The sequence below is a fragment of the Coturnix japonica genome, chromosome 1, assembly GCF_054131305.1.
Source record: "Coturnix japonica strain WE chromosome 1, WE-NBRP24, whole genome shotgun sequence".
Classification (NCBI taxonomy): Eukaryota; Metazoa; Chordata; class Aves; order Galliformes; family Phasianidae; genus Coturnix; species Coturnix japonica.
Genome location: NC_140663.1, coordinates 157,394,859 through 157,412,837, shown reverse-complemented (window position 1 = coordinate 157,412,837; position 17,979 = coordinate 157,394,859). Strand labels below are relative to the sequence as shown.

The following is a 17,979-nucleotide window of genomic DNA, read 5'->3' as shown; positions in this document are numbered from 1 at the left end:
ATGACAGTTCTGTTTAACTGCATACAAAATAAATAAATAAATAAATAGAAAGTAAGAAAAGCAACCAAACAGCAGGGTGAGTTGTAGAACTAAAGAACAGGCTAAGTATTCCTGACAAGAATTTCATCAGGTTGCTGTGATGGGAAGGATGCCGGCCCCCAGGGAGGTTAGCAGTGCTCCTTCCCCTATCTTAATCTCCATCTACATGAAATATTTCTTGTAGTGGGTTAGGACCACGGAATTCATCTTAGCTGTAGCACTCAGGTCAAGAGCTTTTTAAACATGACTTGTGATTTTTGGTGCTCAGTTCTGGGAACTTCAAAGGGTTGTGAATTTTTGAGAACGCGGAACTGCTGGTGCTCTGAAAGAAATGCTGTCCTGTAATTAACAAACACTCTTACCATATTTGCACTATTCTATATGTAGAAAACACTCTCACTCAAAGGAAGAAAACAAAAGACTGAACAATGTTAAGGACTGCCAGACTCCCGCTGCCCTGACACTCTGATGCCTTTCTCAAGCTGGTCACAAGAGGTTTACTTTCCAGGTCTGAATGCACCAGATGAAGAGGTCATTATATAAATAAAAGCAGAAAAGTAGAGAAAATAAAAGTGCAGGAGAAGCTTTTTGATTCTGTTTCCTTCAAGGGTTGCAAGGCAGTTTTTCTCTGGGTAGTGCCCTAGGGTGTGACCAAAAGGTACTGTAGCTGCTGAATAAGAAATAGCATTTTAAATACAATTTCTTATGAATGTTAAGCTTATTACTATTTACTGCTTGGTTATTCATTTCTTTTGCATTGAAATCTCCAAGGCAGACTGGTTAAGGATACACACAAAGGCTACAGTTTCCCTAATTCTTTTCCTGCTGTAGTGTGCCATCTTCTTTCTCCAGTAACAGCACAGCACATTTTATATTGATTATTTTAACAGAGAAGGGTTTACAGAATTCAATCCGTGCCTTTCAGTATTCAGTGCTCAATGCCGTACAAAATAAATGAGAAAATATTTAGACAACAGAGTAGATTTGTCCCATATCTTGCCACTGGTGTACTGCAGGTTATGTAGTGTTATCAGTGTTTCAAACATCAGACCTCAAACTTCCAGCTACCCTTACAATTCCTCTGCACAAAATTCCATCAGGTAAAAGCTGGGGTCCCAGTAGGGGAAGTATAAACTGATGGATTTGTTTCCAGGTCTAAGTGTACTGCATTTGAGAGACAAATTCAAACAAACTAAATCAAGGGGGCAAAGAACTGCTGCTGAATTGCATTTTGAATTTGAGATCTCCATCTGTGGCAGTGGCAAAGAGCCAACGTCTTTTCAGGTTTTGTTTTTTTGAATTGAAAACAGCTGGGATATTATTGACATAGGAACTGCTTAGCTGGCCTGACTCTGACCATAACAAGTTTTGCAGTTTCCAAGAGGATTCCAGATATTTTTATAGCAAAAACTGAAACTGAAATGAGTGTTGGCTCCTATTGAAACTGTCAAAGTACATTCCAGGAATCTCAGCAATTTACCAAGTAATCACATAGTAAGCAGCTATAAAGTGGAACGGTTATTTACAGTCTACAAAATGCTTTTATATGGTGTAAGCAGTTAGAACACTTCTATCAAAGGTTTGATCAAAGGGAGAAAATGTTTCTTGGAATTGTCAAAGAAAACAGATGCCTGCTTTTCAATCCAGTTGCCCTATCCAGAGCTTTATCCGCAACTTTACTGCTATGTGAAGAGAACCAAAATAAGAAAAGGAAAAATAAAGTCCATAGAGAACTATTCTAACAGGTTAACTGGGGAAGTTATGTGTTAGATGGAAACTCCAGGTGCATTTTGCCCTCTGGAAAGGAGAAATTAGTTTAAGAATGTCACAGAAAATTGCCCAGGTAATTAGGACACATGCATCACGGGGAGGCTGTGTGATGCCCACAGCTCGCTGGATGTAACACCAGCGTATCAGTCTGCCTCTGCATGCAAGGAGCCTTTCCTTGCCACATGCTTTTCAGACCCACTTGAGGGAAGTGTCCTTTTCATAAAAGCATTTAAGCACCTGTTTCAACTCAGCCATGTTCTTATTTCTCTTGAAGTGAACTAGGACTTTAATGCCATCTATGTAGTTAATTTTATTCCTAACATTAAGCATTTCCATGTGGCATGCATTGAAATAGGAGCAACCTTTGGAATGTGCTCAAACACTTTCCAGAACTGGTCCCAGTGCTGGCCCTTCTTCCAGAAAAAAATATCTGCAGGATACATACAAGAATTCAAAAGAGGTTTTGATATGTCACCAACTATCACAAGCATATTGCTGAAGACAAAATATTGACTCATCTGAGTTCCCAAGAGCAACACTTGGACAGAAGAGACCTCTTGAAAGCTGGACAGAACTATCCTAGAATACCTGCTTCAGTTATTGATGGACAAAACTGCTACAGGCTTTGATCGCAAAGAACTACAATCAGCATAAAACTACAAGATGTGCAGCAGAGCAAGACCAAAGGTGATTGAGACTATCCAGCTTCCAGTTCCACTTGACTTCTTTGTATGTAGTATTTCATAATTAGTGCACCAAAATCACTGTCCACGAAAAAGCACGGTTAAGAAAGGCAAATAGAACTTGCGTTTTCCTTGGTATATCATTCAGTTTCTGCCAACCAAATACTTAAGAGTTTTGTGAACCAGAAATTTTGTCCAGACCATAGCATTTAACAGGCACCAATGGGATCACCTTCCAAAAATGTATCAGCCTCTCTTTTGAATCCATTTATACTTGGTTTCCAAGGCACCCTCTGGCAAAGGGATCCACACGTAACTCATTGCACAGAAACCCAAGAATTCAACAAGGTGCTTTGGTAGTGAGAACATGGGGTTGGCTACAAAAGCTCTTTGGTTCTGGAAGACTTCAGCCACCTTCTTCCCATTCCTCCTTGCAGGAACCATTAGCGAGCACAGGGAGCACACCATCATCTGCACACCAAAGTCACAAAAATGGCAATTCTTAATGCATCTTGCTGAAATCTCTTCCTAAGGTACACCCTGATACAGAGGGTGACTTGGCCTCTCTGCAGCTTCTGACCAGAAACCTTCTATCTCTTCCTGAGCAGCAAGTCAGAAATCCCCATTCATCCTTCTCCCATGGAGATAAAGAGACACTTCAGTTACCAAAAGTCATTATAAATTGTGACAGAACACTGTGTCCAAGGACAGTACCTGGCACCGAGGAAAATTAGTATTTCAGCTTCTTGAATGTCATCTTTAAAATGAAAAGATTTCCATCACACGCTGTCCTAGATCCTTTTGCTCCTTGTATACGGCAAAAGTGGTCTGCCTGATAATATCATTTATAATAACAACCATTTTAAATGGTTTGGACAAGAAGGAAGCCTCCAGGACTAACGAATATAAACACTTCAGTGACTGCCACTGTTGTAGGCTACATGGAGGACACTTCTCAAGAAAAAAGATTAGCCTCTGCTCTGAGGTTATTTTATCTTTGAATTATTAGAACAGTCTTTTGTTGCAATAAATCGTTTGGATACAACAGCTCAGGGAATCCGTTAACTGAAGGACAAAATATTATTCTAGTGAGAACTGCACACTCCAACTTTTAAAAAGGAAAATGAAACATTGTTTCTTCCTCCTGTTTTATATTTTCTCTTTCTCTCTCCCAGTCCCAATTTTATTTCTTCCTTCTTCAATCTTCTTTCCTGAATTCAAATCTGAACTTTCTCCAATTTTTATTTTTCTTTCAACCAAATATTTTAAGACATATTAAATAGTCTGAAATAATTAACAAATATTAAGTAGTTTCCCTGTCTCAACATGAATTAGAGACAAATCTCTTTATTCTCTGCCAGATTTATCCTTATGCCACTTCCCGGACTACCACTTTTATGGCAAACGTCCGGTCACTAAGAGATAAGCCAGGATGCATAAATAGCTATTTTATGGTAACCAGATTAAATGGACATGGCTGCACATAAATATGTGTATATTTCAATGTCGGAAGTTACATGTGATGCTAAAGGTCTCCCTGTTTCACGCTGGATCAAATAGGCTTATCACCACGGACTATATTTCAATAGCTCTTAATCACGACTGTCAGATTTTTGAGTCTATTTCATTTTAGGAGAGCCAAATATGCCATTGAACCCACAAGCTGATTGTTAGAGGTGTAAATTTGTCAAATGTGGTTAAGATATGCTGAAAACCTGACCCAAAGTATTTCAGAGAAGAGGGAGCTGAGCATGCATAAAAAAGTGAATACTCAATGATAGACGATATACAAAAGCAGCTTGTAAACTAGCTTATTTCTGGTTAAATCTGTAGTATCTTTTGGAACTTGATGGCTCCAAAAGGGCATAGAAAGGATGTGTCAAACAGTAGTTCAAAGGTGCAAACTTACAGACAGCATCTACAAGCTTGAAAAATACTTACATTAACCCATGGATGTTCAAGAACTTGCAAGGCTGAGAATCGCAGATCTACATCTACTTGAAGCATCATTGTGATAAGCTCCTGAGAAATGGAACACTGGGTCAAACACAGTTTTTGAAGAACAAATCAACGAATTTAATTCACTAAAGTACTCTTCAGCTGATTATAGAAGAGTGCTCGGATGGAATGAAATACCATCTTCAGAAATGTATTAGCATTATTAAAAGATTGACTGTGAACTTCTGAACTTCAAGCTGAACTTTTAAATCAGTATCTAACAGGACCTTTAAAAGCAAGAAGTTCTGAGTTACAGTTCTGTAGCCACTGTATAAGAGAAAAGCATTTAATGCATAATGATACAAAACAGATGGTAGCATGAAATTAGGTTAGCTTCCCATTAAGAAAAAGTCAATTCCTCTGCAGGAAAAAAGCCAGCAGATTTAGAATCTTAAGACCTTGTATAAATGATATATATTTAATATAACACTCTAATACATTATTTTTTCAGACTCTGATTTCCTCTGCAATTACCTAGTTTTCAACTAGCATGCAAATGAACACATAATTCCAACACTGAATGGAGCGCACAGAAAATAGGACTGCAGCATGACTGCAAAAAAAGGGTTGTCACCAAGGACCAAAATTAATAATTCTTAGCAACAAGGAAAAAAAAGTTAAATGAATAGATAAATGCTTCAAAATAGAAAATTTAGTATGAACTATTTGGAAGAAGGAGTTTCAAAGGAAAACACTGTTGGCAAAAGACTTGCAGAGCTCTCATTATTGATGGCCCTGGACATGGTCCTGGGCACCCACCCTGCTCTGGTTGTCCCTGCTTGAGCAGAGGTTGGGCCGGGTGACCTCCAGAGGTCCTTTCCATTCTGCAGATATGCAATACAGCTGCTACAAAACAATTATATAGACTAGAGGACTTACAACTCTCTGATCAAATTCCACTTGTGAAATTTATTAATTAACAAACTAGACTACCAGTCTGATCACCATGTATACATCTGCAAGAGCAGGATGTAACCAGCACTGTATAACTGAGATTCAGAACTTAGAATGCTACTTTCATTACTTACATTCACTTCCAGATTTCAAAATGCTTTGCAACTAAACACACTGAAATAAATAGGAAGATATTTTTCTCTGGATTTGCCTTACAGACTTCAGAAGTAAACTTGCATAGCATTCACATATTAGAGAAACTGAGCAGCTAACTATATGTTGACCAAATGAACAGTTTTTATTTGTGTGTTTTTCTGTGTGTTGTTTTTTTTTAATATACATACATGTAGTACATTTCTCTCTGCATATATATGTGACTATAGTGAATTTCAGATCCCTAGAATGTCTGTGAGAGAACCAGATACAGGATCTGTATCTGTAAAGTGTTGTACCTGCTTTAGCACACCCCAGGCTCTAATACTTCCCCATCTTGTATCAAGAGGCTACCCATGAACGGGTGGACAAAAGTAGTCCATATTTCATACCATAGTGACAACAAGTTACAGACAATGCTTGGCCTGTTTCACTTACAGAAAGAAACGACAGATATATCATTTAATGGGATTAATAAGGGAAAATAGCTTCCCTGTAACATTATTATATCATATTCAAAGGCTCCAGGTAATGCATACATAGTCCCAGGGAGCTTTCAAGCTAAGAAGGAGAGATCAAACCAACTTACTCATTATTATTTCTTGGTCAGTAAAGAGTGCTGATATCTCTGTTGTATGAGACATCATAAAGAGATGGGGTCCATTGCAGGACCACCTAAACAAACTGACAGTGACCAAATGACAATTCATGCTTGGTAACACAGAAGAATTTACAGATTTAGCAGGAGATGTATAAGAGATGTCAATTACAGCACTTTGAAAAGACAACAGTCATTATTACCACAGGCACTGGGAATAATACTGGAGAATAAGTACCATTACTACATAAACCTACCTTTGCAGAGTCAGAAACATTGTCCCAGTATGGAGATGGAAAATCCACCTGTCCCATCAAAATCTGATCAAAAAGAACTTCTTGGTCATCTCCACTTCTGTAAAGTAAAAAACAGAAACAACAACAAAACCCACAAAGGCATTATTTCCAGAGCTTGTTTTAAGAAGGTTCTTGAAATTGCTTTTAATTGGAAATTCCTTAGTGTGCTTTAGGAAGCTGTTTATCTTCCCCTCAGAATGCAGGCACAGGTGTGAATGCTGAGGTCATTAAAAGAAAGCTCATTTGGCACTTTCTTTCTGACCTACTTGTCTTTAGGACTGTCAACCTCTTTGCAATTGCTCTGAAGGGGAGAAAAGATCTGACATGCCATTAAGTGGTTTACATTTTATCAGTCTTTTACAGTCCACAAAATAAGTTTAGCCCACGAAAGATTTTTATTTCACTATGTATTTTAAACATCAGGCAAAGGCACACAGAAGCCATAATAGAGGATCTTTCTTTGTAACATAATTAAGTTTAAACTAAAATAAACAAACATGAGACAGAATGAAATCACAAAAATTTATGGGATTTGTGGAAATCACTATGCACAGCATGGGAAATAACAAACTCTACAAGCAGAGAGCTCGTTTAATGCAGAAGCAGCACAGGGACCAATTCACAGCGCGAGGATGGTTGAAGAGATCATTCCATACCCACGGAATGGAGGAAAACCACAGAGCAGGATGTAAGTAATTACACCCGCTGCCCAGATGTCCACCTTCAAGCCATACCTGTAAGTGTGAGAGATGTGGTTAGAGAAATCTGATGTCCAGGAACTACAGTACAAGATCAGAGGAAATATTTTCAGAATCATTTTAAACTGAGACAGGGGAGGTTTAGTTTAGATATTAGGAGGAAGTTTTTCACACAGAGGGTGGTGATACACTTGAACAGGTTGTCCAAGGAGACTGTGGATGTCTCATCATTGGAGGCATTCAAGGCCAGGCTGGATGTGGCTTTGGGCAGTCCGGTCTGATGGTTGGTGACCCTGTACATGGCATGGAGGTTGAAAGTAGATGATCCCTGCGGTCCTTTTCAACCCAGGCCATTCTATGATTCTATGGTTCTATGGTTCTTTGGTTCCATGGTTTTACGAATTGTTAAAACCTTCTTACATATTCTTATCTGTTCTTTCACTATATTCTATGGTTAGTAGCTTAATGTTGAGAAGTTCGAAGCTAACCATGAATAATGAAACCTCCCTACATACAAATTCAGCACTGCTTCAAGTTGGTTTCAGCAAGACAGCCTCCAGAGGTCCCTTCTGACCCACCTGTCCTACGAGGTATGATTCAGAATCATACTCAAGCTAAAGCATCATAGAAATCCTAGGTGCAAAAAACAAAATAATCTGGCACAATGTGCCAAAATAATCTGGCACAACTCCACTGCAAACAGAACAGTGAATTCTCACTAGAATTTATTTACCCAGTTTCAGCAATGATTTCTGGAGCTACATATGTTGGGGTCCCACAGACAGTATATAGAGGTCCATCCACAATGGTTGCTAGGCCAAAGTCCCCTAACTTCAGGGACTTGCTTCCATCTTGGTGCTCATATACCTAAATCAGGAATAAAATTCAAATGTTTAAAAGAGTTCTACCCAGGGAACTACTATATGATTTATTAACTGTCTGAAATACTCCTTTTGATTTACAGTCTTAGTTCTCTTTCTTGCACACAACATACTTACCAGCATGTTTAGAAAATTCATACAAATAAGACAATTTCTCAGGATTTTTGAGAACGAATTACCTTACTACTTGGCAAACAAAGGATGTATTTCCTCTAAAAAAATAAAGTTCAAAAGCAAAGGTCTGACCTTCCAGCAGCAATGTTCCTAAGTTGACTACCCACTGATTGCCAGTTCGCAGTGTAGGTGTTCTGAGTTTTTAAGTTTTACTTACAAAGAGCTTCAAAGGCTCTTGCAGACATTTCACTTTCTTAGGCAACAGTGAAAAGCAACACAACTGGTAGCAACAACAGAAGCTTCTGTGTGTACTGAAGTGACAAGATGCACACCTAGCTGGGCTGCTTCACCCAGAAACAGCCCTCTCTTTGGATGGCTGCCTAACACCAGTCTCCTAGTGGTATGTTCCCACCATCATCAATGGACATAGACTGGGCTGATCATGAGAATGCCTAAGAATCCTGCGTTAAATACACATAGTCTTTACAGAACGTGATATTTGGGAGCTTTCAAGGGTTCAAAGGGAGATTAAGAAACAAGAAAAACTAGAAAGTTCACTGAAAGTATACCATTTGAAAATCTAGCACAATGCAAAAGAACAAACTCAAACCTACAAACACTGAAAACATGCAGAAAATGCTTAAAACAAAGACTAAAACTTATCTAAATTATATATTATAAATTATATCATTATGAATGTGTCTTTAACCCAACTACTACTCTTGCTGCCTGTTTTGAAACTGTTTATGATGCATGTTAATGCTATTTACCATAACAACAGCTTAGAAAGCAGAAAGGGTCTTGGGAGTGCTTCTTAAAGCAGATACATCATGCTACTATTTTGAAACCCAAATTAAAGCTTCATATAGTCTGGCTTGTCCACAGTGATACCATAAAGACAATCAGCAGTGATGCCTGAGAAAATGAGAAGATATCACACTTTGTGATCAAAAACAACATCGCTCCTAATAACCACCCCAGTCAGCCCTATATCAGAAATCAGACTTATGTACAGGTCTGTACAAGAACAAAATCCTGGATTTTTTTCCTTAAATAATTCAGTGCTTCCTGCAATGGACCCTTGAATGGTTCACTCAGCGCAAAAATGAAATGCTTGGCTACATTATAAAATATAAAATAAAATAAAATACAATAAAATAAAATAAAATAAAATAAAATAAAATAAAATAAAATAAAATAAAATAAAATAAAATCCCATGGCCATGAATCTCCTTTCTTACTGTTTGTCATTTGGGGGTTTGAGAGGAACCCCCCACCCCCGCCATCCTGAATCACCACTACCATGTGACACAGTCACAAGCTGACATTCAGAATACACAGAATTCTTTTCCTTTCCTTATGTTATTTCCAAAAATAAAGCTGGATCTTTAAAAGAACCATCATTTTGATACAGATTCACATTTCTCTGCTGCTAAACCAGAAGAAAGATGGGCTTAGAGAAAAGCACTGGGGAAAAAAATAAAAAAGGTAATTATGGTTTTATTAAAAACACAGATTGTTAAATACATCTGGTTCCTGAAACTAAAGAAAGTGCTCCTTGAAATGGCTGTAATAAATCTAATTTCAACAACAGTTTTAATTAAAGGCTAGAGACTAGAGCTTTAAATATTCACTTGCTGAAAAATATAAAGTGTTCACTTAGACATTAAGAGCTGAATTCAGCCTAATTAGCATCTCATATTATATTTCATGCTGTTATAAAGATTCCTCTGAGTTGTGCTGACCTACTGATCATCTGTAAGTTTTCTCCATTAACAGACTGCATCTTATATATATACCAGAAATTGTTTATGGAAAAGGCTTGTTTGGCAACATTTACCAATGGAGGAAGTTTGGTACAGTGCATCTTCTTGTACTTTACTCCACCTGTTTTTTTCACAGACTACTTTCCTTGGAAAGCTATTTCACTTGACTTGTAAAGCCAAAGAAAGTAACTCTTCCTTACCCTGTTATAACTCCATATAAAAAGGATCCATCTTGAAGCTGTGGTATGTTTCTTGCCAGTCAAGGAATGTGAAAGATAATTTAATGCTTGTGTTATTCAGAACAAATGCCATATATGTTCTACTGCATTTAAATACCAAAGGGCAATTAAAGAAATGGAAATTAGTGCAAATTACCCTCTATGTAGTGCTTTCACTGTTTTAACTAAGCAGTAAAACTGTGTAATTGTACAACACTAATTGAATGCAGCCACACATAATTGTGTGCCACCATATGTATCCTATTACTATAAAGACTGTCAGTATTTTCTAAGCTGCTCTTGTGATCACTGCAGATGGCAACAGTCAAAAAAGTTGTTCTCTAGGGTTTATTATATGGCTATAAAGACATCCCATGACTTGACAAAATAAACATGCTAAATAGCAGCAATTATGAAAAATGTTCCAATTAAAGCATGGAAGGCACTCCCTAGAGAATAAAAAATATGCATGTTGGTAAAAAATCACAGATAATCAGCATGCCCTAAAATCTTGAATGCTGACTGTAAGGCCAGATTTTCAGTGTTCTATAGATTCCAAGAAAATAACCCTAATGGCAGTATGGTGATAGAATAAGTACCCATCCCATTTAGCAGGTAAGAAGATCAAAGTAGGACCTAAGAAACACATGAGGCCATGGGCAGCCAATGACAGGGACTGACTCAGAAATCAGCTAAGCCTGTTTCAAAAGCTCTCTTCCAAAACAATTAATTTCTTTCAAAGACTTGATAAACCTTAGAGAATTAATATAATTTGTCAGTCAAATGCTGGCTTTTATGGTTAGGATGTTGTAAAGAGTGAGGTCCTGAATACTCACTGCTCGGTATCAATTGCAGTGTAGTACCTCTGCATACGTACAACATAGGAAAAATCACTCATAAGCAGTTTGGCTACAGTGCAAAACAGGATTATCCCTGGTAGTGGGTATTTCCAGGGATGGCTGGCCTGCAAGATTTTATTCTCTCACTGTTGTCCCCACCTCCTGTCAACTTTCCTCTCTTTCTCATAAGCTTCATTCTACTGCTGTCAGGAAGTCAGAGACATCTCAAGAAAATCCCCTACACCAAGACATTACTGCACATGCCTTGTCAAAGCATTAATGAATCCTGACGTGTGATTGCTGTAACTTCTGCATGCAGCCACCTGTGAACACTAAGAGCTGCTAAAGGAATATCGACCATTGGTTTCTAAGGAGATTTCTGCACAAGTTTTTAGCAGTATCTGCAAAATTAGGCCAGACTACTTCCTCAGCCAGAGCTATGGAAGTATCTATTGCTAGAGGAATCTCAACTATAAAAATCCAATTCCCTGGAATTCTGTCAAGATCTACCTGTGACAGCTTTCCCATAAAACCTCCTCAGTGTCAAGCAGTACTAAATGCATGGCAGACAGCACACAGATGAGAGAACTGACATTCTAGGTCTTGTTAACATTGTTTTATGCTTGTAGAAGAATTGGGATATCTCTATACTGGAACATGTCAGCAGTAATTAGCAAAAATTAATTTATTGGAAGAAATGAAATGAAGTCAGATTGAGAACACAACTGCTGCATTCAAGAAAACAGAAATCTCAGGAGGACTAAGCATCAGGGTATTATTTTCATTGTCTTCAGTGGATAGGGCTCATACAGATTCAGTGAGGAAAAGGCAAAATTTGGCTGTTTGTTTAAATAAATGTCTATAGTGTTTAATAGGATTATTTGGGAGAGAAGGATTTGGAAGTGTCTTCCCGCTTCTGCTCTGATTTGGGCACAATGTTTATACAATCTTGGTAAAACTGAGCTGCTGCTAATTGCTTAAACAGCTGCAGACATATGGAGTGGTCTATCAGGGACACCACTCCTTTGTATTTATGTGAAGTCTGAGATTACACAGCAACTCACTGAAAGTTCACTTCTAGTGATCACTAAAATCATTCCGTTGCTGTGTCCTGGGGAACAGTCTAGACATACCAGCTGATGTTATGGGTTTTTTTTGTGATGGTTGTTAATCTTAGGAGAGCTTTACAATGCTAAGATTAAAACTAAATGATTCAAAAGCCTGAAATAAAGTGCGTATCTGTAAAGAGTGTATCTGGAAGAAAAACATACACCTTCTCTTACACACTCCCAAGTCATCAACAACACTGAAAGTTGAATTTTCACTCACCAGGAGGTTCTCCGGCTTGATATCCCTGTGAACAATGTTCAGGCTGTGAAGATATTTGATGGCACTGGCCAGATTGTAAAGCATCCCACTGGCATCCCGCTCTGTGTATTTGTTGGTGGAAGTAATAGCATCAAAAAGATCTCCTCCCTGAAGCAAAATGACCACAGCATATAAGTAATGTTAATTGTGTAATGACTGAAAAAAAAATTGAGAGAACATCAAGGGGTACCATCTGTGGAGGAGGAGTGAGAAGCAGTGGTTTTCTGGCTTTGGAGGTTGAGGCTGAGGGGAGACCTCATTGCTCTCTTAAAGTACATGAAAGATGATTGCAGTGTGAGCGGGGTTGGTCTCTTCTCACTGATGACAGGATGAGGGGAAATGGCCTCAAGTTGCACCAGGGTAAGTTTAGGTTGTATATTCGGAAAAATTTCTTTACAGAAAGCACTATTAAATTACACACTGGATTAGGCTGCCCAGGGAGGTGGTTGAGTCACCATCCCAGGTTGTGTTTAAAAACTGTTTGGATGTGGTGCTGAGGGACATTTAGTGTAGGGTTGTTAGTTAAGGTACTATGGTTGGGTTGTGGTTGGACTCGATGATCTTTAAGGTCTTTTCCAACCTGAGCAATTCTATGATTCTATGATTATATGTAATGTAATGACATCTCCCATGGCAGAAGCTGAACATATTGGAAATTCAGCACCATTTGCCACAGCTCAGTTGGACTGCCATAAGGCTGGAGTCCCCATTGCAAACCACTTCCACCTGCTGATGCTTCTGTAACATGTTCAGCACTTGCCAGCCTTTGTGTTCTGGGTCCCTGTTGCAAATTTCTGGCCTACATATCTGCCTGTCATGATCCTGTATACCATCTTGCCATTTTTATTATAATTGCAAACAAAGTGACACCACATTTTTGTGTAAAGCCTGCCTGAGCTCCAGAATGATGAAGAAACTCCTAATAACACTCAGATCAGCTACCTGCCATTTCTTCTAGCAAATAAAATGTTCAAAATGTACACTTTAGAAAGGGATTTTCCTGCAAAAGATGTGAAGGTTTTGGTTGTGAGATGTTCTTGCAGCTAATACTGAAAACTCTTCAGTATATATGGTGAAACCATACTGAAAGACATTTCAGAATTAACATCAGTAGTTCACCTTAGCTATAAATACAGATGGCAACTTGTGCCATTTCCAGGTCAATGTGCTGTCTAATTCAGCTGAAAGGTACTTTTGGTGAAAGAAAAAGAAGAAATGATGGAATACAAAGCAGAAGTTCACAAAGCAGGACTTGAGGCAGCCATCGCAGCTGGATTACTCCGCCAGGGCCAAGATGGCAAGCAGGAGGGAGAACGTGTGAGTGTTTGGAGAAAGACTAAAAAAAACCAACAAAAAAACAACAATAAAAATCAGTTTAAAGAAGAGATTGAGGTGGAAGTATGATAGAACAGAGGAAAAAGCAGATTTCTTTTGAGAGGCGTTACTCACTTCTGGCCTTTGGCCAAAACCAAAGCAGCACCATAAAGGAAACACAGGCCAACAACAGCAAAAAGAAAAGGGAATGGATAATTCTGCAAAAAGAATACCAAAAACGCCTCTGCAGTCACAACACAAGGGGAAAAAATACAAACACAGGAAACTGCATAGTGAAGAAATGGAATGTACTTTCGGATGGCAAGAGAAAAGTCACAGCTTTTGCCAACTCTCATGATTTTATTGTTAGCCTTGAGATATTTGGTGGCTTTTTTAAGGCTCAGCTGCAGGTTAGTAAAACACTGCTTTCAATCAGAGAAATAAGGAGCAAGGAGAAATGAAAAAGAATGTTTCCAGAAATCAAAGCTATAAAGAAAAAGGTACGAAAAGGTAACCACTAAAGGCTTGAACCTGAGAAAACTACTTAAATATAAGTATTACTTAAAAACAACACAAAATACAAAATCAAAACTACAGAAAAATCAGCACTGTTGAGATGCAGCTGAAGACTGCCAGCGTGGGTTTATTCCCACTGCAGATGCCAAACTCCAGCTTTGGAAAATGGTTGCAGCCAAACACTGTCAAATCTGGACTACATCAGAACCTCCTGCTCTGGCTGGTGACTGATGAAGATACATCAAGGTACATAGTGTGAAGGAAAAGGAGGAAGAAAAGGGCAAGTCAAACCAGATACAAGATTAGAGAGAAAGGCCAAATATTTGGCAAAAGTACAATACCATGTACTTCATGGTATTACCTGATCCCTAAGTATTAGATATCAGCATGTGGCAAAATATGTGGGATAAATAATCTATCTTCCCAAGGCTCCTTCCTGTGAAGCCCCTGTACCAGCTGCTTTTTAACATGAGATCGTGGATTAGACAGATCTTTGGTCTTATCTAATATGTTCCAGATGCTCAGGAGAAGTGTCCATAACATCAGCAAAGGATCTGTCTCAAAACAAAGAAAACAATCTGAGCTGAGATGTGAAGGACAAGAAGGACAAGAAGCCGAGACTTAGAAAGAGAAGGGAAAATTTCAGTTGGAAGTCAGAAGAAAAAGTGCAAGGAGAACTCAGACTCCAGATAAGAGAGGATGCAACATACATTGAAAGGCAGCCAAGCCAATGTGAAGCAGAATCGTTTTCTCCAACAAGTCATCTACTTAGTGAAGTTTCTCACCTGGTAGTCTGGAAAGAAAAGAGTGCTATCTTGGGTGTTAGCCTGTGAGACTCTCTGCAGTTAAAAGAGAGGTGATATCCTGGAAAGAGTTAACACAGCTGACAGCTGTATCAGGCGGAATGTTTTTCAGACTTTGCCGTCCCTGAAGAGCACTTTACCCTGCAAGGTTCTGCTTAGCTGATTCACACAGCAGGTCCCTATCATTTATTCAGACACAAGGGGTGAGCTCAGGCTGACATTTCAGCCTTAAATCCTGTGTTCAGGAGTGAAATCAGACCAGCACATCTGAATGCAGTTTTTATCATCTGTGCACATGAGGAAGTATACTTGGAAGTACTGTAACCAATTATTTATTTATTACCTTGTTATGTAAATGAAATAATCTCTTTTTTTTTTTTTTTTTTTTTTTTTTTTTTTTTCTCCTGCAAAAGTGAAATCATATCCTGGAGCAGTAAAGGAAACTCTGTAATAAATCTTGCTTGTTAAATTGGCCAAACCCCTGTTAGGTTTGAATAACAATTTTGTTTCACTGTGTAAAGAGGCAGTGTGCCAGAAGCCAGGTCTTTGCTTCCTTTTACAAGCACCACTTGCAATGTGTTTATATTTGTATTTATGAAGTGCTTTTTCTTACACTTTACAAAGCAATGAATGGCCTAACTGCCACGAGGTGAGGGCGGTATTTGCAGCAGTCCCTTCTGTCAAGCATGTTACTACCAATTAATACAGGGTGGCATTAACCGAAACCGTGCTCTGCAGTATCAAATCATTTCTCCCTGCATTTCTTTCCTGTCTGTGAGTTTGATTTAAACTCAGCTCCTCACAAGTCAGTCAATAACAGATGGTTAATCAGTTCTAACAGCGCACGTTATGAAATGGTAACAGCCAGCAATTGGTGAATTAACAATTAATGTCTTCCCAGAAATACCTTCCCTGCTGCCCACAGATTATAGCAAGGCTTTATTTTTTCCTAATTAAATATTAAGGAATAGATGTGTGCTTCATAGAAAGCAAACTTCCTAGGATATTTCTTCTCAGTTTCTTCTATTATTCCACATAAAAGTAAAGAACATGAGAACAATGCTCTCTAGGATACACGAACTATATAAAGTCAAGTATGCCCTTCTAACGCATAACTAAGACTATAGATATCTTCCTATTTTCAGCAACCCTGAAGAGAAAAAAAGAAAGAGTTCTATAAATCAGTTTTTTTTTCCAGAAGATAATGGATGGTTTTCTTTATATAAATCTTTTAGGGTAATCATTTTGCAAGAGTTTTTGGTTTCTTCCTCTTTTATTACGCTGGGTAGAACTTTGATTAAAACTTCGCTGGAGACTACAGTTTGAACATTTTTCAAGCAAGAATAGCACAGCAGGTTGCACCCATAAAACTGGCTATGTGCTTAAGTCTTGGCATGTTAGACAAGGCGCAGCTTTTCCTTCTTAGCACATCTCATGGGGCCAAGATGAAAGATTGATTGATAGAGACTGAAGTGGTGGTTACACTAGATTACAGTGTTGTGTGAGAGTACTTGGGGCACCCTTGAAGATGCAAGATGTCACGGACGCTGGTAAAAACACACAGTAGCATGAATCTCAGTGAGATTGCTTACTATGTAAAAGAGACATAATTAGAATTAAAATAGTGCTAGATGGTTAATGGCAGCTGTGCTATTTTGCATTGCACTTCCAACTGCACTAGAAGGCTGTACATATGAAGAAGGTGGGAAAATTCTTCTGGGAATGGCTGCAGAGAGGTTTTCACAGAGTAAGACTGTAAGCATTTTGCTCTTTTTTTAGGTTTTCACTTCTCCAACAGAGACTAAACAGAGACACTGAGTACCGCATTCATTCCTTGCCACCAGCACATCCTAGTGCCATCCACCCATGGCCCTACCTGATGGCCCCTTGCCTGGCAAGACAGCACCTTTGCAGGTTGCAGATAAGTGCAGTGCTGCACTGGAAACCTGGCAGCGTCACTGCTGCTGCCAGAGAGCACAAGAAAGAAGAGACCAAACAAAATACTTTTAATTCTCCTCTCTCCCCTACTCAAGAAGTTCTTGAAGTAACACACGGACTTGGGATCAGCCTACCGAATATCTCAATGAGGGGCCTACATTAAGAGCATCCCTAATTTCCACCTACAGACAGCCCTGCTCTCCAAAATCTTACCACCTCTGCTGGTGTCCATTTCTCACCACAGATACAGAGCATGCTTACAGAAGGTGATCATGCTTTTAATTCAAGTGGAAGTGATCCAGGTACCAGGGTTCAGAGTACCTGCCTTGCTCTCAAGAGTTGAGCATACTTAGACAGCAGGCCTGCACACAAATGCTGCTCCACAGCAAGGGCTTCCTTATTGCAATAATTTTTTTGAACTCTTAAATCAGTAGATTTCCCAGGTGTAGGCCTGAAAGACTGCCCCAAGAGAACTTGCTGACCAAGACACAGGAGAAGTGGATGCTAGAAAGATTTCCTTCTCAAATAGCTGAGGAAGGAAGGATTGCTATTTCCATTATGAATGTGAAAAACAGGTGTATTCTGTTAAAATAAGTATGGAGGATAACATGACCTCAGTGATTTTCTGTTCTCATTTGGATAATTTACTCAAAAGTATTTCACCACCTTTTATGCACAGTGACATACTGGTGTATTAGTATCAGAACCAAGAGCTAAATTCAGACCTCATACACTGTGATGTTGACAGTATAGGGGCAAGAGATGACCTGGATGAAGTTTCATAATCTAGTTTGAATAAATAAAATCTGGAAGTTACAATGAAGAAATAAATAGGGCTCCAAATATAAAATACTGCATTCACAAAGTTACTTTTCAGAACAGAGCCATGCTTTAAATAGGCTCTTCTCCTTCACTTTCCCCCTTCCTGCAGCTGAAATTTAGACTGTTATCAAGGATGCAAACCTGACAATATGTTAATGTAAATCAGTGGAGAAAACAGTCAAGTAATATTGTCTATATTTAGCATAGGTTCATAAAATTTGACATTAAGTAAACACTTTTTTATCAAATAATATTGAATTTTTGATATTTA

At 38.6% G+C, this 17,979-nt stretch overlaps 1 protein-coding gene across 6 annotated transcripts in view; it reads right to left on the bottom strand.

Annotated features, from left to right (window-relative positions):
- DCLK1 (doublecortin like kinase 1) overlaps window positions 1–17,979 on the bottom strand; it is a 228,275-nt gene that overhangs the window by 22,484 nt on the left and 187,812 nt on the right. For all 6 annotated transcript variants that reach the window (XM_015851967.3, XM_085555165.1, XM_085555157.1 and 3 more), the window contains 5 exons: window positions 12,277–12,423; window positions 7,863–7,996; window positions 7,088–7,165; window positions 6,393–6,489; window positions 4,434–4,514 (listed from right to left, as the gene is read on the bottom strand). In XM_015851967.3, coding sequence (XP_015707453.2) covers window positions 4,434–4,514; window positions 6,393–6,489; window positions 7,088–7,165; window positions 7,863–7,996; window positions 12,277–12,423 — 537 coding nt within the window. The remainder of the gene's footprint in view (window positions 1–4,433; window positions 4,515–6,392; window positions 6,490–7,087; window positions 7,166–7,862; window positions 7,997–12,276; window positions 12,424–17,979) is intronic.